The sequence below is a fragment of the Pleurodeles waltl genome, chromosome 11, assembly GCF_031143425.1.
Source record: "Pleurodeles waltl isolate 20211129_DDA chromosome 11, aPleWal1.hap1.20221129, whole genome shotgun sequence".
In the NCBI taxonomy this organism is placed as follows: Eukaryota; Metazoa; Chordata; class Amphibia; order Caudata; family Salamandridae; genus Pleurodeles; species Pleurodeles waltl.
The window spans coordinates 992,155,778-992,182,337 of NC_090450.1; the positions used below are offsets into that span (position 1 = coordinate 992,155,778).

Here is a 26,560-nt window from a genome sequence, read left to right on the forward strand (position 1 = left end):
ACCCCAGGAATGTATCACCTAAACACTACAGAAGGGATGAACCTGGTCAGAGGACACAAACCTCTCGATCAACCACCAGAGACCAGAGAACAGACACCCGCCCCTAGTGTCACCCCAGGAATGTATCACCTAAACACTACAGAAGGGGTGAACCTGGTGAGAGGACACAAACCTCTCGATCAAGCACCAGAGACCGATCAAGCGCCAGAGACCAGAGAACAGACACCCGCTGCTGGTGTCACCCCAAGAATGTATCATCTAAACACTACAGAAGGGGTAAACCTGGTGAGAGGACACAAGCCTCTCGATCAAGCACCAGAGACCAGAGAACAGACACCCGCTCCTAGTGTCACCCCAGGAATGTATCACCTACACACTACAGAAGGGGTGAACCTGGTGAGAGGACACAAACCACTCGATCAAGCACCAGAGACCAGAGAACAGACACCCGCCCCTAGTGTCACCCCAGGAATGTATCACCTAAACACTACAGAAGGGGTGAACCTGGTGAGAGGACACAAACCACTCGATCAAGCACCAGAGACCAGAGAACAGACACCCGCCCCTAGTGTCACCCCAGGAATGTATCACCTACACACTGCAGAAGGGGTGAACTTGGTCAGAGGACACAAATCTCTCGATCAAGTACCAGAGACCAGAGAACAGACACCGGCCTCTAGTGTCACCCCAGGAATGTATCACCTACACACTACAGAAGGGGTGAACTTGGTCAGAGGACACAAACCTCTCGATCAAGTACCAGAGACCAGAGAACAGACATCGGCCTCTAGTGTCACCCCAGGAATGTATCACCTAAACACTACAGAAGAGATTAACCTGGTCAGAGGACACAAACTTTTCGATCAAGCACCAGAGACCAGAGGGCAGACACCCGCTCCTGGTGTCACCCCAGGAATGAATCACCTAAACACTACAGAAGGGGTGAACCTGGTGAGAGGACACAAACCTCTCGATCAAGCACCAGAGACCAGAGAACAGACACCCGCTCCTAGTGTCACCCCAGGAATGTATCACCTACACACTACAGAAGGGATGAACCTGGTCAGAGGACACAACCCTCTCGATCATGCACCAGAGACCAGAAAACAGACACCCGCTCCTAGTGTCACCCCAGGAATGTATCACCTACACACTACAGAAGGGGTAAACCTGGTGAGAGGACACAAGTCTCTCGATCAAGCACCAGAGAACAGACACCCGCCCCTAGTGTCACCCCAGGAATGTATCACCTACACACACTACAGATGGGGTGGACCTGGTGAGAGGACACAAACCTCTCGATCAAGCACCAGAGACCAGAGAACAGACACCCGCTGCTGGTGTCACCCTAAGAATGTATCACCTAAACACTACAGAAGTGGTAAACCTGGTCAGAGGACACAAACGGTCTCCCTGAGAGGTCTCACTGGGAGGAGAGTGAGGTATCTAAACGGTGCAGGATGACCAGATAACCAACCAGAGAAGAGACAAAGCGATGAGTGCTGTTCACAGACTTGAGCTGATGTCTGTAAAACACACACAAGTCTCCTGCATGGGGAAGGAAACTTAATGAACTAAATAATATCTAAAACCAGGAAATATTCACAGGAGCACATGTGGATTAGTGGCTATTTACTGAATATGGAAACGGACGACCGGAGGTTTACTCTAGACCAGTGGTTCCCAACCTTTTGACTTCTGTGGACCCCCACTTTATCATTACTGCAACCTGGGGACCCAAACTGAATCATTATTGGAATCAGGGTATCCTCCCTCCCCACTGAGTCATTACTGAAAGCTGGGGACCTAATCTGTTGTTATTATTTAATTTTCTAAGTAGTCACGGACCACCTGAGGAGGCTTCATGGACCCCCAGGGCGCCCCGGACCACAGGTTGGGAACCACTGCTCTAGACGTTCACAAGGTGTTATCCTCAGCGAATCATTTTTTCTCACCATGCCTCGACTTCCACGTTCCCAAAAGTTGTAAAGCTTAGAAACAGCCACTGCATGAAAGTCCAGATAATGGCATCTGTGGCTGATGAAAAAACCAAGTCTTGAAAGAAACCAGGTAGCAGCATGTGCTGGTTGCAGAGCTATTCAGAAGTGGGTCAACGCCTTTCCTTGCACAGATGAGCAGATGCTGCGCTGAAGTCTTGATGACCAGGCTTTAGTCCAAAGAGAAGAACTGGTAAACATCTTCTAAACCATTAAATTCTGGCCTGATGAGGATGGAGGAGACCTCTGGCAGACATCAACAATTCAGAATGTTATCCTGAGAAGAGATGCCTGTAGCCCTTGCACCTAATACCTGGCCCAATGGGTCATCTGTGGCTGTCCCGACACCCTCAATTCATAGAAGACTTTTTCCCTTTCTTTGGAAGAAGGCTGCACTTGGAACAGAATTCTTGTTGCTGCCTAACTTGGACCTGGCTCCCAGGCCATCACAGCATAATAGAGTACAGATACTACTGCAGTGATTTGGAACCCATTACATCAGAAACTGTAAAAGAAAAGGGTTCTGCCTGCAACCACATCTTGTGGGTTCAATACACCGCTGTGAGGGATTCAGTGTCCACCTTCAAGTGAAATCACGACTAAGAGGCAGGTGGTTCGCACTTTCCACCACTGCCCATGTGTACCAGTCCTGGAACCACCAACACTTTGTCTGACCAACATTCTTTCAAACCATCTCTGTCCTTCTTGTTACTAATACCAAGTCAAACGATATATGTGCGCAGGACTCTAGGAATGGTTTGTGCATTGCTTGTAGCACCAAGGTAATTACCAGGCGTGAAAAGAGTCCATACCAGTGCACTTTTCCCCAGGTACATATCAGGAGATCAAACCTGTAGATGTTTACTCAGAGAAACTGCAAATAAAATACCAAGACATGTAGATTTTGGTGCAGGAAGCACAAACAATAACATGTCACTGTCCATTTTGAAGCGCTTGATTTGCAATATGCAATATTCATAGCACTCCACTCAGCTCAGCTCAACGGTATTGGGTTTTATCAGGTGCAATGGACATTGCAACCTACCCCGCGACACTGTGGGCCTCAGTGGTGAGCTGGATTTTTCTCTAAAAGATACAACACGTAGTAAACACAGGTGGGAGGAACAAACTGTCCAAGCTGATAAAGTATTGATCACTTCTATGCACAAAGTTGTAACCACCCCACATGGGCCAGACAGGACCCTTATCTGTGTCACATCATATCGCACACTCAAGAGTCCGCACTTCACTCTGACATTCGTGAAGTCTGGAGTCATTCTTACCGAAGTCCATGCGGTCCTTCTGGTTCCGCTGCAGGAGACCCATGAGCAGCTCCCGCAGGTGGCTGGAGGTTTCCCTTGGAATACTGTAAATACAACCATTTGGACCCAATTTAGCATATACACAATAAAACAGAGGAGAAATCTTTTGAGTTTGTTTTGTATGGGGCTCACTGCAAACTAGTTAACTGCTTCTAGAGACCTGGCAGGCCCTATGTGCAGGCTAGAGTACTAGATGATGGGCAACTAGGTGCTAGTTGAGAGGCTGGTGAGGGGTCGGAGTCAGAATTAGGTGGCATGTGAACACTGCTTAAACTAGTTAACTGCTTCTAGAAGCCTGGCAGGCCCTATGTGCAGGCTAGAGTACTAGATGATGGGCAACTAGGTGTTAGTTAAAAGGCTGGTGAGGGGGACAGAGTCAGGGATAGAAGGCATCTGAACACTGCTTAGACTAGTTAACTGCTTCTAGGGACCTGGCAGGCCCTATGTGCAGGCTAGAGTACTTAACTATGGGCAGCTAGGTGCTAGTTGAGAAGCTGGTGAGGGGTCGGTGTCAGAATTAGGTGGCATGTGAACACTGCTTAAACTAGTTAACTGCTTCTAGATGCCTGGCAGGCCCTATGTGCAGGCTAGAGTACTAAAGGATGGGCAACTAGGTGCTAGTTGAGAGGCTGGTGAGGGGTCAAAATCAGGGATAGGTGGCAACTGAACACTGCTTAGACTAGTTAACTGCTTCTAGAATTAAGGTCTGTAGGCTTGCCAGCTACTTTTCTAGGGATCTGCCAGTTCTTTGCCCAAGAGACTCTACAAGATGTGAGTATCTGAAATGCTGCAGGCACCTCAGCATCTTGCCTTTCAATGCATGAATTATTTTAAAGTTGAGTCCATGTGGGAGTGTGGGGCCTTTTCAGACCTCACCATACCGAGCACTAGCTCCTCCTCACACACAGAAACACAAATACTGTTATTGACTTGTTAGTTTGAAAACTCTCAAGTGGGCTGCAGGGCACCCTCACTTCATTGAATATAAAGAGTTGGCATCTACTGACATCACTCCCTGAAATGCAGATTACTAAGGGCTGAGTTACGTCTGCTTTGATTAATGAAGTGAACTTGCATGTGTAAAGGAGCACTGCCACACACCTAACACCCAGTTAAGGTTCCAGCATCTGTCACCAACATTCACAAGACTTCGCGTTTCCTTTGAGAGGTTGTTGCTGGCAGATGGTGGCGTGCTTTGAGCACTCAGTACCTGTATATAGCTGTGGGCAGACACTTAAATCTCATGCAAGCAGACGGTTTGTGTTTAGCCTGCATACTCGGGTTTCACTCTGAGTGGCAGTAATGCTAGGGGGCACCTTTTTGTAGCGTAGGGTGTTTTGTTTTTAAACTGGCTGAGATTGGCTGTTCCTACTTTAGGCCTTGCCGTCCACTGTCACCCAGGAAGACCCCAGCCTGGAATGACACCTCACACTGTCAAACATTTCCTGCCCGTGAACTTGTGTTGGTCGGGACATGAATAGCTCCAGTCTGACTCAGTCAGCATCAATCAGGTGAAATCTAGTCCCTCATTAGTGAATTACAACTAGACAGATCTTCCATGTGGATCTTCCCACACCACATACCCTCATGAGAGTGTCCTGCTAGGGTAGCTCAAGCTGGTTCTTGCAGGTCAGTGTGTTGTGTTGCTGGTATACAGAAGCCTCATGGAGTTACAGAACACAACAACACAACATAAGCTCATACGCGCTAATTAGTACAAACAGCTTCATTAGTTAAAAAGTAACATTTTCAGTTTTGTTCCAAAGGGATAAGAGAAGGGGCAGAGACCGATGCTCCAGGGCGAGTTTGTTGCGGCCTGTTCTTTGGCGGTTTGAGGAATGATGGATCACAGCACTCTTTTCTTAAGCAGAAGCCAGTGGAGACTTTGTGGGCTCTGAAACCAGACACAAGGCGGGCTATGCCAGTTTACAGCAGTTGATGGCTTCTAATGACGTTGGGCCTGATTTACAGTTTGGCAGACGGACGGATTTTCCGTATCATAGGATATAATGGAATCGTGATACAGCGGACGGGATATCCGTTACGTTTGTGATAGAGTAACCCCCTCCACCAAACTCTAAATCAGGCCCTTTTTTTGCAGTCCATGGTATTATCATAGGGCAGTGGGTGCTGAACTACAACCATGGCGACTTCATTTGCCCCGATAACCCCTGGCAGGTACCACTTGAGTGAGTAGAGACTGGTAAGGTGCAGACTTTGCCCGTGGCTCTCCTTCTGCCCACTCTGTGACCCTGTATGTCTTTGTCTACCCAAGCACAGAATGCAGGGTGGCTTCTGGGCCTCAGAAATGCTGAACACATAAACCACTGCCTCTGTTCAGCCCAGGGTTTGTCTTCGACAGTGGCCAATCCCCGAGGTCCATCCTTCAGCAGACAGACTGGAAACTGAAAGGCAAGAGGAGTCTGACCGCACTGGACTTCACTGGACCCGCTGCAAAAGACAGACATCAGGGTTGTGTGTCGGCGGCTTCTTTGAGAAACAACTAACTTATGCCACATCCAAAACAAGTGATGAATACCCAATCTATATCAATGGAGTGAGGCGTAGAATGCATTCAGCTGAGGAGCTACACCCTCCAAGGAGAGTGAGCCTGGGCTTTATGCCAGCTCCAGAGAGCAATGGCTGAAAAGGATGCTTTCACCAGTGACAAGCAGAGTGGCTTGCCCAAGCCATTCACTGCAGACTACCCGAAGGGATTATCTGTAGGCATCCGAAGCACACGCCTGACCGCTCATGTCGCGGACAGTGTTCCTTCTTTTCAGAGTGTGTAGATGGAAACCCATAAGCATCTTTGGTGAATAGCATGCCCAGGTGCTGCTCTCTCGTCTCCCCTGGGCGCTTCACCGGCTGTATGTCTCTGCTGAAGAACTGCTTCTGGGAGGAGCAGATGTTTCTGTGAAGATCTTCAGGCGAGGATGCTCGTGGCAGGGCCACGGGACAGTTGTCATCAGCACAGTTTAGATGACATGAGTCGTGTGGAAGAATTTTGAATAAAAATCCCTTTCCTACTTGGAGTGTGGAGGGTCCTCAAATGAAGGAAGAGATCCAGGGACAAGCATTGGTCTTCAAGGACACTGTCAATGCACTAGAGGGATGAGGCTGCTAGGTTGGCCCCACTGCCCCATGCCATGGAGCGATGCAATCACTGTACCCAGGGTCCTCTCTGCAGCCACCCATTCCAAGAAGAGGCTCGGTGCTGGCCTCAAACCACCTCACGCGACCAAGCAAAACCTTCCATGTCCCACAGCATGGACAGTTCTGTTTGGGAAAGCAGTTTCAGCTCCCAGGGCAAGTTGTGTTTTGGGATCCCTGCTTCCCCTTTGATCTACTCTGGTCTAGGGTAGATCTCCATGTGGGATCTTAGGATGAGTGACTTGGGCACTGCCCCCCTCCCCCTGCTCAGGGAATAAGGCTATTGTTTTGGCTACTGTTTGTAATCTGACGGCCCCTTGTGGTTGTGCCGAAAGGCAACTTCCTACATTGGCCTTAATGTAAAACTGACCCTAATTTCAAGGGAGGAGGGAAGAGGCTACTAAGGGTAACATGATGTGCTAACTGGAGATAACTTTGGCTCGTCATGATCTACTACTTGAGCTTAATGGAAAGTGACAAGGCTGGTCAACTGGGCAAAAATCACATGCGAGTAAAATAAAAATATGTGAAAACTAGGGGCTTTTCAAAGCACATTGATTGCAGTGTATTTAAATGAAGAACATGAACCAGTAATGAAATAAATGTTGCCCTTTACAGCAGTGGTCCCAAGTGACAAAGCCCAGATGAACACTTTACAGTGTCTGTCCCATGTGACGTAGCCCAGATGGACACTTTACATTGGTGGTCCCAAGTGATGTAACCCAGATGAACACTATGGTAGTGGCCCCAAGTACTTTAGCCCAGAAGGACTCACGAGTTCACCGTGCTGAGCACACATATCTGTGGAGTGATTTAGCCCATCTCTTTTCCGGACGAGCAATAAACAGGCTGGATTTTATGACCACAATCTAAGCAGAACAGGGAGCACCTTGGATTTGCCTTCTCCAAAGGATGACTAGGGAACAGGACAACAGACAGCTTGGCCTTCGACTGACACTGCCCCGGTTCTACAGGAGCCAGCAGCCTGCCGGGAAATGTTTCGAGATCCCAGAGACAGCACCTGGCTAGCGCCAAGTGTCCACAGGGGAGGACGCAGGAGTAATACTCACTTGGGTGCCAGGCTCCTGTTCTTCTCATAGAAGAGACGCAGGTCTTGAGGCGTGCTGGCCTGGGAAGGACAAACACAAGCGCTGGTTAGCTCAACTGCACCTGGTAGGACCAGTAATACTCTCAATGTTCACAGGATGAAGGGGTTCAGGAAGACACAACTGCCCAACACAGGGTCAGTTCTATAGGCAAGACAAGCGCTACAGGCCGGGTTCGACCCTGCCTTCAACTGGCCTAGTCTGTAGCTCACAAAACGCTCAAACTGGAAGAAAACTGCACCCATGGCTTTCACTGAAAGGATTCTTTAGTGGAGATATGCACTGCAACAACATGGTCTGAGGCTCATACCTTCACTAGACACTGCTGGTCTGAGGCTCAGACCTTCACTGCTGGTCCGAGGCTCATACATTCACTAGACACTGCTGGTCTGAGGCTCAGATCTTCACTGCTGGTCCGAGGCTCATACATTCACTAGACACTGCTGGTCTGAGGCTCAGACCTTCACTGCTAGTCCGAGGCTCATACATTCACTAGACAAGAGTGGTCCGAGGCTCATACATTCACAGACACTGCTGGTCCGAGGCTCAATCATTCATAGAAACTGCTGGGCTGAGGCTCAATCATTCATAGACACTGCTGGTCCGAGGCTCATACATTCACTAGACACTGCTGGTCTGAGGCTCATACATTCACCAGACAAGAGTGGTCCGAGGCTCATACATTCATAGACACTACTGGTCCAAGGCTCAATCATTCATAGACACTGCTGGTCCGAGGCTCAATCATTCATAGACACTGCTGGTCCGAGGCTCATACATTCACTAGACAAGAGTGGTCCGAGGCTCATACATTCACAGACACTGCTGGTCCGAGGCTCAATCATTCATAGACACTGCTGGGCTGAGGCTCATACATTCACTAGACACTGCTGATCTGGGGCTCAGTCATTCATAGACACTGCTGGGCTGAGCCTCAGTCATTCATAGACACTGCTGGTCTGAGGCTCAGACCTTCACTGCTGGTCCGAGGCTCATACATTCACTAGACAAGAGTGGTCCGAGGCTCATACATTCACACACACTGCTGGTCCGAGGCTCAATCATTCACAGACGCTGCTGGTCCGAGGCTCAATCATTCACAGACACTGCTGGTCCGAGGTTCAATCATTCATAGACACTGCTGGTCCGAGGCTCATACATTCACCAGACAAGAGTGGTCCGAGGCTCATACATTCATAGACACTACTGGTCCAAGGCTCAATCATTCATAGACACTGCTGGTCCGAGGCTCAATCATTCATAGACACTGCTGGTCCGAGGCTCATACATTCACTAGACAAGAGTGATCCGAGGCTCATACATTCACAGACACTGCTGGTCCGAGGCTCAATCATTCATAGACACTGCTGGTCCGAGGCTCAATCATTCATAGACACTGCTGGTCCGAGGCTCATACATTCACTAGGCAAGAGTGGTCCGAGGCTCATACCTTCACTAGACACTGCTGGTCTGAGGCTCAGACCTTCACTGCTGGTCCGAGGCTCATACATTCACTAGACACTGCTGGTCTGAGGCTCAGACCTTCACTGCTGGTCCGAGGCTCATACATTCACTAGACAAGAGTGGTCCGAGGCTCATACATTCATAGACACTACTGGTCCAAGGCTCAATCATTCACAGACACTGCTGGTCCAAGGCTCAATCATTCATAGACACTGCTGGTCCAAGGCTCAATCATTCACAGACGCTGCTGGTCCGAGGCTCAATCATTCACAGACACTGCTGGTCCGAGGCTCAATCATTCATAGACACTGCTGGTCCGAGGCTCATACATTCACCAGACAAGAGTGGTCCGAGGCTCATACATTCATAGACACTACTGGTCCAAGGCTCAATCATTCATAGACACTGCTGGTCCGAGGCTCAATCATTCATAGACACTGCTGGTCCGAGGCTCATACATTCACTAGACAAGAGTGATCCGAGGCTCATACATTCACAGACACTGCTGGTCCGAGGCTCAATCATTCATAGACACTGCTGGTCCGAGGCTCAATCATTCATAGACACTGCTGGTCCGAGGCTCATACATTCACTAGGCAAGAGTGGTCCGAGGCTCATACCTTCACTAGACACTGCTGGTCTGAGGCTCAGACCTTCACTGCTGGTCCGAGGCTCATACATTCACTAGACACTGCTGGTCTGAGGCTCAGACCTTCACTGCTGGTCCGAGGCTCATACATTCACTAGACAAGAGTGGTCCGAGGCTCATACATTCATAGACACTACTGGTCCAAGGCTCAATCATTCACAGACACTGCTGGTCCAAGGCTCAATCATTCATAGACACTGCTGGTCCAAGGCTCAATCATTCACAGACGCTGCTGGTCCGAGGCTCAATCATTCACAGACACTGCTGGTCCGAGGCTCAATCATTCATAGACACTGCTGGTCCGAGGCTCATACATTCACCAGACAAGAGTGGTCCGAGGCTCATACATTCATAGACACTACTGGTCCAAGGCTCAATCATTCATAGACACTGCTGGTCCGAGGCTCAATCATTCATAGACACTGCTGGTCCGAGGCTCATACATTCACTAGACAAGAGTGATCCGAGGCTCATACATTCACAGACACTGCTGGTCCGAGGCTCAATCATTCATAGACACTGCTGGTCCGAGGCTCATACATTCACACACACTGCTGGTCCGAGGCTCAATCATTCACAGACACTGCTGGTCCGAGGCTCAATCATTCATAGACACTGCTGGTCCGAGGCTCATACATTCACTAGACAAGAGTGGTCCAAGGCTCATACATTCACAGACACTGCTGGTTCAAGGCTGAATCATTCATACGACACTGCTGGTCCGAGGCTCAATCATTCACAGACACTGCTGGTCCGAGGCTCAGACCTTCACTGCTGGTCCGAGGCTCATACATTCATTAGACACTGCTGGTCCTAAGCTCAATCATTCATAGACACTGCTGGTCCGAGGCTCATACATTCAGAGGCCCTGGTGGTTCGAGGTTTTGATGGTCAAGACACAGCATCCTTTTGACGGTCAAGACACAGCATCCTATTGAAGGTCAAGACACAGCATCCTTTTGATGGGCAAGACACAGCATACTTTTGATGGTCAAGACACAGCATCCTTTTGACGATCAAGACACAGCATCCTATTGAAGGTCAAGACACAGCATCCTTCCGATAGTCAAGATACAGCATCCTTCCAGATGGTCAAGACACAGCATCCTTCCAGATGGTCAAGACACAGCATCCTTCCAGATGGTCAAGACACACCATCCTCCTAGATGGTCAAAACACAGCATCCTTCTGATGGTCAAGACACAGCATCCTTCCAGAAGGTCAAGACACAGCATCCTTCTGATGGTCAAGATACAGCACCCTTCCAGATGGTCAAGGAACAGCATCCTTCTTATGGTGAAGACATAGCATCCTTCCAAAAGTCCAGACACAGCATCCTTTGATAGGTAAGACACAACATCCTTCCAAGAGTCCAGACACAGCATCCTTCGATAGGTAAGACACAGCATCCTTCAAAGAGTCCAGACACATCATCCTTCGATAGGTAAGACACAGCATCCTTCCAAGAGCCCAGGCACAACATCCTTTGATAGGTAAGACACAGGATCCTTCCAATAGTCCAGACACAACATCCTTCCATAGTCCAAACACAACATCCTTCCAAGAGTCCAGACACAGCATCCTTCAAAAGGTAAGACACAACATAGTTCCAAGAGCCCAGACAGTATCCTTCGATAGGTAAAACACAGCATCCTTCCAAGAGTCCAAACACAGCATCCTTCGAGAGGTAAGACACAACATCCCTCCAAAAGTCCAGACACCTGCATCTTTCGAAAGGTAAGACACAACATCCTTCCAGGAGTCCAGACACAGCATCCTTTGATAGGTAAGACACAGCATCCTTCCAAGAGTCCAGACACAGCATCCTTCGATAGGTAAGACACAGCATCCTTCCAAGAGTCCAGACACAGCATCCTTCGATAGGTAAGACACAGCATCCTTCCAAGAGTCCAGACACAGCATCCTTCCAAGAGTCCAGACACAGCATCCTTCGATAGGTAAGACACAGCATCCTTCCAAGAGTCCAGACACAGCATCTTTCGAAAGGTAAGACACAACATCCTTCCAAGAGTCCAGACACAGCATCCTTCCAAGAGTCCAGACACAGCATCTTCCAAGAGTCCAGACACAGCATCCTTTGATAGGTAAGACACAGCATCCTTCCAAGAGTCCAGACACAGCATCCTTCGATAGGTAAGACACAGCATCCTTCCAAGAGTCCAGACACAACATCCTTCCAAGAGCCCAGACACAGCATCCTTCGAAAGGTAAGACACAGCATCCTTCGATAGGTAAGACGGCATCCTTCGATAGGTAAGACGGCATCCTTCCAAGAGTCCAGACACAGCATCCTTCTAAAGGTAAGACACAACATCCTTCCAAGAGCCCAGACACAGCATCCTTCGAAGAGTCCAGACACAGCATCCTTCGATAGGTAAGACACAGCATCCTTCCAAGAGTCCAGACACGGCATCCTTCGATAGGTAAGACACAGCATCCTTCCAAGAGTCCAGACACAACATCCTTCCAAGAGCCCAGACACAGCATCCTTCGAAAGGTAAGACACAGCATCCTTCGATAGGTAAGACAGCATCCTTCCAAGAGTCCAGACACAGCATCCTTCGAAAGGTAAGGCACAACATCCTTCCAAGAGCCGAGACACAGCATCCTTCGATAGGTAAGACACAGCATCCTTCCAAGAGTCCAGACACAGCATCCTTCGATAGGTAAGACACAGCATCCTTCCCGATGGGCAAGAAACAACACTAAAGGCAGAAGATGTGCCAGAGCTGTAGAGAGCAGTGCACATTTCCGCACTGAGCTCGGTGCACTAATGACAGTGCATGCCCCGCTATGTAACGAGGAGCCACATGCACAGATCTCTAGCTCCCAAAGATCCACCTCTCGCTGCCCATGCATAAGTGGAAGGCATATTAACCATCACTAGAAGGTTAATGTACCTCCAGCCGGGAAACAACCCCCCTGCATGCTTCTGAACACGGAAACTCGATACCACAGTATCCTTCAGAGCTCAGATAAAGCATCTCAACTCAGAAACTCAACACTGCAGCATCCCCTAGGCTCACAGAAAGCACCATGACCTGGAAACTCAGCGTCCCAGCATCCTTCAGAGGTCACTGACATACCAGGACCCTACACAGCTCCACGCCCCAGCATCCTTCAGAGGTCATTGACATACCAGGATCCTACACAGCTCCACGCCCCAGCACAGCTCCACGCCCCAGCATCCTTCAGAGGTCATTGACATACTAGGATCCTACACAGCTCCACGCCCCAGCATCCTTCAGAGGTCATTGACATACCAGGACCCTACACAGCTCACGCCCCAGCATTCTTCCGCGGTTATTAACATACCAGGACCCTACACAGCTCCACTCCCCAGCACAGCTCCACGCCCCAGCATCCTTTAGAGGTCACTGATATACCAGGACCCTACACAGCTCCACTCCCCAGCACAGCTCCACGCCCCAGCATCCTTCAGAGGTCATTGACATGCCAGGACCCCACAGAGCTCCACGCCCCAGCATCCTTCGGAGCTTGTGGAAGCACGGTGACCCAAAAACCGAGCAGTCCGGCAACTTACAGAGCTCAAATTAAGCACCGCCTTTGAGACACTCGACATCCCAACATCAGAGACAAGACAAACATTTGGCTGCATGTGTCGATGTGCAAATGAAGCATGATCAGGGACTGACAGCACTGGATATCACGAAGGAAAGCAAGAGAATGGCTGTGCCTGTTCGAGGTAAGCAGAGGAAGTCTGACAAGTAGTCACCGTGACCTGCATGAGCTCCTGGCACTGTGCCTTCCTTCAGCTTCACTCTAACATACAAGAGTGGACAACCCATTGCAGCAACCAACTAAGCACACTATAATCACAAAAATATCATAACGGGACCTGCAGAGCTGTTCAAAGCTGGCATCACTCAGAACACCATAAACCTTGGCATCTGTCTCTCACACCTAAGCATCCACCAGACTGCTAAGCGCTATGTCCCATAACACAATAATAGCACCTCAGTGGTCATTGCGCACAACATGGAAACACTTCCCGCAAATGATGAAAATACAGGCAACATCCTCCCAACCACACACCCTACACGGCACAGCTTGCTACCCAAGTAGGTAAGCACTTCATTGCCCCACATAGGGCAGGTAAGCGCTATATAAATACTGCAATATAATACATACGGGATGAAGTACCCAAATACCCACTGCCGTACATTATAAGGTTTTCACTGTTCACTGAGGAGTTCCAAACTCATACAGAGCAGTGGCTTTTAAACTTGAAATATCCTTATCATGTATGCCAGGGGGTACTTTATCCCATATAATACATGGACACACATCACCTTGACACAAACTACTTCAAACTCAGGGGTGTAACTCTTTCATATGAAAGTGCGAGCAGCTTTGCAAACATGACGGATAACAATACAATGTTTATTGCATAATTAAACACTTCAAAAAACCTGTTAGATATTTGTTGCAAAAAAGATATTAGAAACAATCCAGTTCAAGCCAGTTTAAAGAAAAACCTGCAACAGCTCGAATTTATAGAAACATGTAGAAAGATTCTAACTTTAACTTTTCTATAGTTAGCTAACGAGTACAAAAAATAAACATGTTTTCTGCTCCTCACTGAAATACGGCAGAAGAAAGAAAAGCAAAGCTTTATTTTTATTTCTTTAAACAGCTGATTAATTACGCTCGTGACCTGACCTGCCTTTCACCTCGGCTGCCGGCTCTGGCAGCAGGCACCTGACATCAAAACTCGACTGTAATAACTTATTACAGACAGGTTCTGACGTCTTTTCTTTATAATCGGCAACTAGGTGTGTCACAAGACACTGATCATAAAGAGATTAGAAACTGGCATTTATAATGGGATTACACAGTCCCATGTGCAATAATACAATAAAGTACAGCAGCACTGAAAGCCATTTTCACAGCATCATGAGGCAGGAAGTGCACAACGGCAGAAGGAAGGGGGGCACACCACACTCACCTGGAAGGGGGCCTTGCCAGTGAGACACTGGTAAATGATGGTACCGATGCTCCACAGGTCGGCCTTGGCATCGTAATGTTGAGACATGATCACCTCTGGAGCCTGCAGGGAAGACACATCAAATACACATGAAACCTGAGCCAAGGGTAGACCCCGGGATAAACTTCACTGAGCAGAGGGTAAGCCTTCAGGCACAGGTTACCGTCACTGCATGGGACAAAGGTAAACAGTGATCGATAGAACCCGCAGTATTCATCGACTGCACCAATGCCTGAAATGACACATGGTATGCCAAGCTTCATGGGTGACATGCCTTCCTTCTTGACAATCTCTACACACAGCTTTTGGAGCATGTCTCCGCCCCTTATGCAGTGGGCTTCCTGACAGTATGCTTCAGGGCTGAGCAGGCACACAGAAGGCAAGCAGGCTGTGAACCAGCATGGCACTGCCCCGGCCTGCCCTTCACTTGGGAACAGGCGGCTTCTAATCCTTGTTCAGCAGCCGGCCTCAGCTCACCTCTATTTAAGAAGCTAAAAGTAAGTCTAATCTCTGGCAGTATGGCGGAGAAGGTAGAAAGATGTGGGTGAGCTGCACACCTGCAGTGTGGTATGGCTAGGATGAGCTATGTATGTCTGCTGGGTCAGCCTAACACAGGATCAATCAATCAGTCAACTTGTAGAGCACAACTTGTCACCCGTGAGGGTATCCTGGCACTGAGCATTAATATCGCGTGTTGCTGTAAAAGCACACCCTACATGTTCTGCCGGCGCCTCCAGGCTTCGCCCCGCGTCACGCCGCTGGAGGCCGAGTCTTTGTAGGAAACACAGACCTTCCGTTGAACATGTTCAGGAAGGAGCACTTACCCGCACCATCGCTGGTGGCGAATCGAATGGGGGAGGAAGGTTCCCATCGTTAAGGAACTAGAATATTAGCCACTTCTCACACCTGAACACCACAGCAGCAGTGCTTAATTTGTAAATAAAAAGGTGCCGGTGCCCAAAGCCTTCCTCTTAAACACGGGGCTGCTGCAATTAAATACGTGAACATGGAATCCTAAAGCAGCGTAATCCTGAAGCCACCTCGGGCCTGTTCAATGCATGCAACGCCACTCCCTGCCCCTTCAGCTCACTCTTGCAGCTTTCTACTTTCTCCCTTTGTGACACTTTTTCGTTTTTCCCTTCCTCTGTCTTTCCCAGATGTGTCTTTTGCTCGGAGTAAATGCTTGAGGCAGAAGAATAAGCCCCGGCCCTCAAAAATAAGTGCCGGTGCTCAGCACCGGAAACAACAAGCACAAATTAAGCACTGCACAGCAGTGGACAGAAAATGGAATGAAGTGTTTGGGTGTGAGCCTCGTTCCCCGCCAGAGCACGAGGGCGCAGCCACAGAAGCCTGAGCACTGAAGTTCTACCTGAGGTCGATGAAAGGAGGGCACCTGATACCTGAGAACTCGCAACGAAGGAAAGAAAACAACTCCGAGCTGCAGTCAGCTCAGCTCCAGCTAGAAAGCAAAGCCCTGCAGCTTCCAGGAAAAGTTTGCTTAACTAATGACCCAGGAATAACGAAGCGTGAGTGTGGGCTGGAGGGTGGCTCTCCAAACTCGGGGCTAAAGGCCATCAGCTTGTACGCAGAAGTTACTGCAGGGACAAGCACACCGTGTTCCAGCTTCTATGACTCATTCCTGTTAGAGTTATGAAATCCTGTCCTCTGTTTCACAGGAACTGGAGTGTGACTTGGGAGTGGGAGAGCTAGAGGGTACTTTGTGTGTGTGTTACCCCAAGTTAAGGAATAACAAGTGCAGGGTTTACTCCTTCCCCCTCACAGAGGTGTGTCTAGCTAATACCACCCCCTGTGCCCTCAGATGGTCTCCTGGAGGAGGTCTCCACTTACCATGTACATGGGTGAGCCACACAAGGTCGCTGCCATCATATTGGTCTGCAGGTATCGGGCAAATCCAAAGTCCGCTGAAACAGAAAGAACAGCACAAGAATTAAACGTATGTATCAACCTATTTGTACCACGTAGAAGTAAATCTTCATTAGATCCCAGTTAGCACATATGGAGTGGCCACAAAGGGGTACGGGGCAACCTTGGCATCTAAAATTTCAATCACAGACTCCCTGTCGGAGATGGGCCAGCCTAAAGGCGAGCAGGGCCTGCTCCTTAACCCAATGCTGGCCACTCCTGTGTTACCGGCCAATCCTGCGTATGATGTTCAACACTCAGTGGGTATCGGCCAACCCTTCATGTGATCTTCGACACTCAGTGGGTATCAGCCAACCCTTCATGTGATCTTCGACACTCAGTGGGTATCGGCCAACCCTTCATGTGATCTTCGACACTCAGTGGGTATCAGCCAATCCTTCATGTGATCTTCGACACTCAGTGAGTATCAGCCAATCCTTCATGTGATCTTCGACATCTGGAAGCTATTGGCCAATCCTTCATGTGATCTTCGACATCTGGAAGCTATTGGCGCATCCTTCATGTGACCATCGACATCTGGAAGCTACTGGCCAATCCTTCATGTGATCTTCGACATCTGGAAGCTACTGGCCAATCCTTCATGTGATCTTCGACATCTGGAAGCTACTGGCCAATCCTTCATGTGATCTTCGACATCTGGAAGCTACTGGCCAATCCTTCATGTGATCTTCGACATCTGGAAGCTACTGGCCAATCCTTCATGTGACCTTTGACACTTTAAAGGTACTGGCCAATCCTTCATGTGATCTTCGACACTTGGAAGGTATTGGCCAATCCTCCATATGATCTCAAACACATGAAGGTTATTGGCCAATCCTCTATATGATCTCAAACACTGGGGGGCTACTGACCAGCCACCCATGTGATCTTGGACACTTATGGATATAATGTACATTGATATGGACCCCGAAGAACATGAAGAGGGGTCCCCGAGTATCCCATGTCTCACAGATATTCACTGACCTGGGGTGGAATGGGCTGTTCTGAAGGGTTTGGGGCTCCTGAAGGATTGGGGGGCCTGTGCCACAGATGCTGCAGGGGCTTGTGTTACGCCCCTGAGACACTCAGTGGCTAGTGGCCGATCCTTCATATTGTCTCGGACACTCCACCATATGATCTCAGACACTCAGGGACTAATGGATCACTCTGTTACTCTAGAGTGGTGATGCTGATGTCCTCATTGGTGAATGACCCTGTCAGTTAGCTGCTTCATCTCTGTGTATGGTTAAAAGCACTATGGGTAGAACACCCTGCCACGTGACCAGCTCACCATCCTCATAACAATGACGGGCCAGTCCTGAGCTTAACATCACAGCTGTGAACGTGGCTCGACAACAGCCACAGACAAGGGCAGTGATTGGTGGAGCTGTGATAGCATTGTAGCTTTAGTTGAGTGAACATTACGGGGCCTAACAAAGGAAGGACTACCCTATAGTAATAGAAATCAGGAGTAATTCATGAACAACTTCAATTAAAGGGAAAGAGATATTACTTCATGTTTAGGTTACCTTAGCATCTCGAACTCCCACAATGCACTGCTCAAGATGTCACATGACATCACCTACGGCATCTGCAGTGACACTGTACAGACCAGAGGGACAGATGGTATTTCACTCTTCCAAGAGACACCAGAGGAACGCTTGGCTCCTTACTGCAGCGAGAACCTATGAAACACAGTGTCAAATGGCCCTCCACCCCCAACAGGGTGCACACAAGGCAAAGGGGGCTCTCAACTGCTCTGAAAGCCCACACACCAGAGGGGGAGCTGTCTCTTCATCACCTCGAGAGACAGCACACCACCAGAGGCGGAGCAGTCTCTCCATCACCCCGAGAGACTGCACACAGGAGGGACAGCAGGTTCTCATTCACCCTGAGAATCCACACCCCAGAGGGGGAGCTGTCTCTTCATCACCTCGAGAGACAGCACACCACCAGAGGCGGAGCAGTCTCTCCATCACCCCGAGAGACCGCACACAGGAGGAACAGCAGGTTCTCATTCACCCTGAGAATCCACACACCAGAGGCGGAGCAGTCTCTCCATCACCCCGAGAGACAGCACACCACCAGAGGCGGAGCAGTCTCTCCATCACCCCGAGAGACCGCACACAGGAGGGACAGCAGGTTCTCATTCACCCTGAGAATCCACACACCAGAGAGGGAGCTGTCTCTTCATCACCTCGAGAGACAGCACACCACCAGAGGCGGAGCAGTCTCTCCATCACCCCGAGAGACCGCACACAGGAGGGACAGCCGGTTCTCCGTCGCCGGAAAGGCTATATACCCCAGGAAGAGCAGTCTCTTATTCTCCCTGAAAATCAACATACCAGCGGGAGAGTGGGGTTCTCCATCACCCTGAGAGTCCACAAACCGAGGGAGAGCTGGTGCTCATTCACCCTGAGAGTCCATACACCGAGGGACAGCTGGTTCTCATTCACCCCGAGAGTCCACACACTGAGGAAGAGCTGGTTGTTATTTACCCTGAGAGCCTACACACCGAGGGAGAGCTGGTTCTCATTCACCCCGAGAGTCCACACACCGAGGGAAAGCTGGTTGTCATTCACCTTGAGAGCCTACACACTGAGGGAGAGCTGGTTGTCATTCACCCTGAGAGCCCAAACACTGAGGGAGAGCTGGTTCTCATTCACCCTGAGAGTCCACACACCAGAGGAGGGCCTGGTTCTCCATAGCTCTGAGAGTCCACACATCAGAGGGAGGGCTGGCTCTCATTCACCCTGAGAGTCCACACACCAGAGGAGGGCCTTTTTCTCCATAGCTCTGAGAGCCTACACACCGAGGGAGAGCTGGTTCTCATTCACCCTGAGAGTTCACACACCAGAGGAGGGCCTGGTTCTCCATAGCTCTGAGAGTCCACACACTGAGGGAGAGCTGGTTGTCATTCACCCTGAGAGCCTACACACCGAGGGAGAGCTGGTTCTCATTCACCCTGAGGGTTCACACACCAGAGGAGGGCCTGGTTCTCCATAGCTCTGAGAGTCCACACACTGAGGAAGAGCTGGTTCTCATTCACCCCTAGAGTTTACACACCAGAGGAGGGCCTGGTTCTCCATAGCTCTGAGAGTCCACACACTGAGGGAGAGCTGGTTGTCATTCACCCTGAGAGCCTACACACCGAGGGAGAGCTGGTTCTTATTCACCCTGAGGGTTCACACACCAGAGGAGGGCCTTTTTCTCCATAGCTCTGAGAGCCTACACACCGAGGGAGAGCTGGTTCTCATTCACCCTGAGAGTTCACACACCAGAGGAGGGCCTGGTTCTCCATAGCTCTGAGAGTCCACACATCAGAGGGAGGGCTGGCTCTCATTCACCCTGAGAGTCCACACACCAGAGGAGGGCCTTTTTCTCCATAGCTCTGAGAGCCTACACACCGAGGGAGAGCTGGTTCTCATTCACCCTGAGAGTTCACACACCAGAGGAGGGCCTGGTTCTCCATAGCTCTGAGAGTCCACACACTGAGGGAGAGCTGGTTGTCATTCACCCTGAGAGCCTACACACCGAGGGAGAGCTGGTTCTCATTCACCCTGAGGGTTCACACACCAGAGGAGGGCCTGGTTCTCCATAGCTCTGAGAGTCCACACACTGAGGAAGAGCTGGTTCTCATTCACCCCTAGAGTTTACACACCAGAGGAGGGCCTGGTTCTCCATAGCTCTGAGAGTCCACACACTGAGGGAGAGCTGGTTGTCATTCACCCTGAGAGCCTACACACCGAGGGAGAGCTGGTTCTCATTCACCCTGAGGGTTCACACACCAGAGGAGGGCCTGGTTCTCCATAGCCCTGAGAGTTCACACACCAGAGGAGGGCCTGGTTCTCCATAGCTCTGAGAGTCCACACATCAGAGGGAGGGCTGTCTCACCATCATTCTGGAAGTCTACACAGCTGAGCACACCTGGTGCTTGCTCTAACCTGCACCTCTGCTACATACCTGGTGCTTCCTGTCTCCAAGAGCCCAGACAGGTGTCTTCCATCTCCCTGTGAGTTTAGCAACTACAGGACACAGTCACCCTTTACACCAAGTCTCCAAGCTTCACTAGCCCTTTAAAGTTTCCTTGTGTACATGAGGATTCCCATGCAAAATATGCCAGGCTTCTCAGGCCTCAGTGTACTTCGTGCTGATAGACCGCGAGTAGACTAGACTCGTCGCGAGTCATGGAGGGTCATTATAGAAGGTGGGCAGGGTGTGTATGAACAGAGCCCACTCCACGTGGGCAGGATCCCCACAGGGTGCCAATCCCACCTACACAGCCTCAGAGCCGGGGGGGGGGCCTCACCTATCTTTATGCGGATGTTGTTGGGGTTGGACTTGCGGCCCCCGGTGTAGGACAGCAGGATGTTCTGAGGCTTCAGGTCTCGGTGAATGATGCCTTTACTGTGCAGGATCCGCATGGCTCCGGCGATCTGCTGAAGGAAGACCCTGATGGTGTCTTCGCTGAGAGTCCTCATAGCTGGAGGGAGGAAAACATGCGTAAAGGTGAGAACTCTATCTTTTACCTTCTGACCAAAGTTCATAAACAACCTCTGGCTGTAGAGTTGTGAAATCACTCAACATCCCAGGTAAAGTGGGACCGGGAGCCCACCCTTGGGATACACATTCCCACAACCCATCATAGTAGGAGGCGCTTTAAGCCTGAGTATAAGGAGGGACTAGGCTTGGTCACCCAACAACACTGTCACTCTTTGGAGAACCTCTACCATTGTGGGTCTGAGGTGCCACCACCATTGGAAGTACATCTGTGGTACATGTTCCTGCAGCCAAACAGGTCCCGTCTTTTCCAGCGGGGTGGGGGGCTATTTAGCAGGAGGTCTGTCACATACTGCTAGACACTGGACAAGTCTAAAAGAGCCCAGCATGAAGCTCCTAAATAGTCCCATACCCTGAACACCGACATCCTATAGTGACAACAAGCATTGGTAATTCCAATAGGCCTGGCTTATAAAAGAAACTGCGTCTTCGTTGATAGTTTTAGGAAACTCAATAAGTTATGAGACATGCAGTCGCTCACCAATGAAATCATTCACCCAGCCACAAACTCATTCCTCCACTTACACACCCAAAATAAAACACACACCACAAACTCTGCAAGATAAATTAAAAAAATAAAAGTATAAAAGGGCAACATGCTAACAATGACAAACACAATTAAACATAGCAGCTGGCGGTTGGTTTGAACTTTCACCATACTAGCTAGATGTATTATAGTGCAAACCTTCTACCCCTAGGGTTTTCACAGTGGTTATTTCACGAAACTCCTTGCCTAATAAGGTGACCTCTGAGACAACATACAACAAAATGCATGCATGCAAGCTTTGACACGGTGCAAAAACAATCCACTCTTAAAGGCCTATTTACTTTATCATAATAAAACATCAGACACTCGGCCTTCATCTAGAATGTCATAAGAAACAGATCAGACCTATGACATCTGCCATAACTGTTCCCAATGAACCAATCAGGGCTTTAACCTTTATCACAGGATTGCCACCATAAGCAATCCAGAGCTACTTTATGAGTTGGTTTTCACACAAGGCAACTATCAGGTATACAGGAATGACATTATAAATATGTACACAATTACAGTTGACAAAACAAAATAATCTCTCTCCTCGGAGGACTTAGCAGGGATTTTTACAATGCATATATTCTATCCCGTGGTTTGCCAGCAGTGGTAACCATCACCTTCAGGTAATCTGTGAGACAGCAATCCACCCCTAAATGCCTATTAGCTTTAACATAAGCTTTTCACAATAATATACGTCCGGCCTTCTGCCTTTATCACAACTTTTCATACTATACAGGCCAGGTTTATAGCCTTCATCATTGGCATGCAACCATGACCAACACAGTCTAGCTGTATTGAGCGTACCCTTCCCCACAAGGCAAATACTGCAATACAAGCACTTCTTTCAGTGGAAGCACACAACGTTTGCCCAATCAAAAACTGTACTCAAGAAAGTCAGCATGTTGATGACGTCTAAGCCCCTCCCTCCTTCCGTGATACTACTGAAAGCTCTTTTTCTGGTGTTCACATAAACAGCTGAGCTGTCAAGCCAGACTCAAAATGCATAATTATAACAGACTGCATTTAATCCAACCGCCATACTTTACATGCCATAATGGCAATCATATAAAGGTGGGCTATAATGTAATTTATCTGGGCAGATCTGTGGGTCCCCTAGTTCTACATAAGATCTCAGCACAGACGACCTCCAGCGACAGTTAGGATGGGAAATTGGTCTGTGAACATAAAAATACACTTCCAACACAATAAAGAGACCTGCAGAGCTAATCAGAGCTTCTAATAGAATATGAACAACAAAAACTGTCTAACTCTCAAACATCCTTCTCTATCACATTGCCAAGTGCTGCGTCCCATAACATGATGTCCGCACCATGTTGGGCATCACACACGGCACGGAAACATGTTCCACTAAAGCTTAAAGCAAGGACATCACACTTCAACCACACACACGTGGTGCGGAGTGCTATCCGTGTAGATGAGCACTTCAGCACCCCACATGCAACCACAGGGTGCAGCATGCTACCCCTGTGGATAAGCACTTCGGCGGCCCACAGACAGCCACACATCCTCAGTGTATTGTGGTACCTGTGTGGATAAGCACTTCAGCGGCCCACATACAACCACACATCCTCAGTGTATTGTGGTACCTGTGTGGATAAGCACTTCAGCGGCCCACATACAACCACACATCCTCACAGTGTATTGTGGTACTTGTGTGGATAAGCACTTCAGCGGCCCACATAGAGCCACACATCCTCACAGTGGTACCTGTGTGGATAAGCACTTCAGCGGCCCACATTCAACCACACATAGTATTGTGGTACCTGTGTGGATAAGCACTTCAGCGCCCACATACAACCACACATCCTCACAGTGTATTGTTCAACCTGTGTGGATAAGCACTTCAGCGGCCCAGATCCAACCACACATCCTCACAGTGTATTGTGGTAACTGTGTGGCTAAGCACTTCAGCGGCCCACACACAACCACACATCCTCACAGTGTATCCTTCTACCTGTGTGGATAAACACTTCAGCGGCCCAGATACAGCCACACATCCTCACAGTGTATTGTGGTACCTGTGTGGATAAGCACTTCAGCGGCCCACATACAACCACACATCCTCACAGTGTATTGTGGTACCTGTGTGGATAAGCACTTCAGCGGCCCAGATACAGCCACACATCCTCACAGTGTATTGTGGTACCTGTGTGGATAAGCACTTCAGCGGCCCACATACAACCACACATCCTCACAGTGTATTGTGGTACCTGTGTGGATAAGCACTTCAGCGGCACACATACAACCACACATCCTCACAGAGTATTGTGGTACCTGTGTGGATAAGCACTTCAGTGCCCCATATACAACCAAACATCCTCACAATGTATTGTGGTACTTGTGAGGATAAGCACTTCAGAGACCCACATACAACCACACATCCTCACAGTGTATTGTGGTACTTGTGTGGATAAGCACTTCAGCGGCCCACATACAACCACACATCCTCACAGTGTATCCTTCTACCTGTGTGGATAAGCACTTCAGCAGCCCATACACAACCACACATCCTCACAGTGTATCCTTCTACCTGTGTGGATAAACACTTCAGCACCCCATATACAACCACACATCTTCACAGTGTATCCTTCTACCTGTGTGGATAAACACTTCAGCACCCCATATACAACCACACATCCTCACAGTGTATCCTACCTGTGTGGATAAACACTTCAGCGCCCCATATACAACCACACAGTGTATTGTGGTACTTGTGTGGATAAGCACTTCAACGGCCCACATACAACCACACGCCCACACAGTGTATCATGCTACCCATGTGGATAAGCACTTCAGCGGCTCACATACAACCACAGGCCCACACAGTGTATCATGCTACCCATGTGGATAAGCACTTCAGTGTCGCACAGAGGGGTAGTAAGCGCTATACAAATGCCATAATATAATACAATACTGTAGGAAGTTGGCTCTGTATGTACTATTTCAAAGTGAGAAATAGTATGCACAGAGTCCAAGGGTTCCCCTTAGAGGTAAGATAGTGGCAAAAAGAGATAATTCTAATGCTCTATTTTGTGGTAGTGTGGTCGAGCAGTAGGCTTATCAGAGGGTAGTGTTAAGCATTTGTTGTTCACACGCAGACAATAAATGAGGAACACACACTCAAAGACAATTCCAGGCCAATAGGTTTTTGTATAGAAAAATATATTTTCTTAGTTTATTTTAAGAACCACAGGTTCAAGATTTACAATGAATACTTCAAATGAAAGGTACTTCACTTAGGTATCATAGGAACTTTGAATCAGCAAAATAGCATGTACAGTTTTGGCAATAATTGCAATAAGCTATTTTAAAACTAGACAGTGCAAATTTCAACAGTTCCTGGGGGAGGTAAGTGTTTGTTAGTTTTGCAGGTAAGTAAACCACCTAAAGGGTTCAAAGTTGGGTCCAAGGTAGCCCACCGTTGGGGGTTCAGGGCAACCCCAAAGTTACCACACCAGCAGCTCGGGGCCGGTCAGGGGCAGAGGTCAAAGTGGTGCCCAAAACACATAGGCTTCAATGGAGAAGGGGGTGCCCAGGTTCCAGTCTGCCAGCAGGTAGGTACCCGCGACTTCGGAGGGCAGACCAGGGGGGTATTGCAGGGCACCTGGGGGTGGTGGGGGGGTATGGGGGGGGGGGGGGGGACAAGTCAGCACAAAAAGTACACCCTCAGGGGCACGGGGGCGGCCGGGTGCAGAGTGCAAACAGGCGTCGGGTTTGCAATGGAGTTCAATGGGAGACCCAGGGGTCTCTTCAGCGAAGCAGGCAGGCAAGGGGGGGGCTCCTCGGGGTAGCCACCACCTGGGCAAGGGAGAGGGCCACCTGGGGGTCACTTCTGCACTGGAGGTCGGATTCTTCAGGTCCTGGGGGCTGCGGGTGCAGTGTCTTTACCAGGCGTTGGGTTCTTAGAAGCAGGCAGTCGCAGTCAGGGGGAGCCTCTGGATTCCCTCTGCAGGCGTCGCTGTGGGAGTTCAGGGGGGTCAACTCTAGCTACTCACAGGGTTGCAGTCGCCGGGGAGTCCTCCCTGTAGTGTTGGTTCTCCGCAGGTCGAGCCGGGGGCGTTGGGTGGAGAGTGGAAAGTCTCACGCTTCCGGCGGGAAACGTGCAGTCCTTTAAAGTTTGTTTCTTTGTTGCAAAGTTGTTTCTTCTTTGGAGCAGAGTCGCTGTCCTCTGGAGTTCTTGGTCCTTTTAGATGCAGGGTAGTCCTCTGAGGCTTCAGAGGTCGCTGGACCCTGGGGGACGCGTCGCTGGTGCAGTTTTTCTTGAAGTGGGGAGACAGGCCGGTAGGGCTGGGGCCAAAGCAGTTGGTGTCTCCGTCTTCTCTGCAGGGCTTTCAGGTCAGCAGTCCTTCTTCGTCTTCAGGTTGCAGGAATCTGATTTCCTGGGTTCTGGGGTGCCCCTAAATACTGAATTTAGGGGTGTGTTTAGGTCTGGGAGGGCAGTAGCCAATGGCTACTGTCCTTGAGGGTGGCTACACCCTCTTTGTGCCTCCTCCCTGAGGGGAGGGGGGCACATCCCTATTCCTATTGGGGGAATCCTCCAAAATCAAGATGGAGGATTTCTAAAGGCAGGGGTCACCTCAGCTCAGGACAACTTAGGCGTTGTCCTGACTGGTGGGTGACTCCTCCTTGTTTTTCTCATTATCTCCTCTGGACTTGCCGCCAAAAGTGGGGGCTGTGTCCACGGGGCGGGCATCTCCACTAGCTGGAGTGCCCTGGGGCATTGTAACATGAAGCCTGAGCCTTTGAGGCTCACTGCTAGGTGTTACAGTTCCTGCAGGGGGAGGTGTGAAGCACCTCC

General features: G+C 49.5%; 1 protein-coding gene across 2 annotated transcripts in view; it reads right to left on the reverse strand.

Moving 5' to 3' along the window:
- The window catches only part of ULK1 (unc-51 like autophagy activating kinase 1), a 219,300-nt gene that overhangs the window by 109,719 nt on the left and 83,021 nt on the right, over nt 1–26,560 (reverse strand). For both annotated transcript variants that reach the window (XM_069215341.1, XM_069215340.1), the window contains exons 6-10: nt 20,953–21,126; nt 16,569–16,642; nt 14,682–14,783; nt 7,543–7,601; nt 3,281–3,363 (exon numbers count right to left, since the gene is read on the reverse strand). In XM_069215341.1, coding sequence (XP_069071442.1) covers nt 3,281–3,363; nt 7,543–7,601; nt 14,682–14,783; nt 16,569–16,642; nt 20,953–21,126 — 492 coding nt within the window. The remainder of the gene's footprint in view (nt 1–3,280; nt 3,364–7,542; nt 7,602–14,681; nt 14,784–16,568; nt 16,643–20,952; nt 21,127–26,560) is intronic.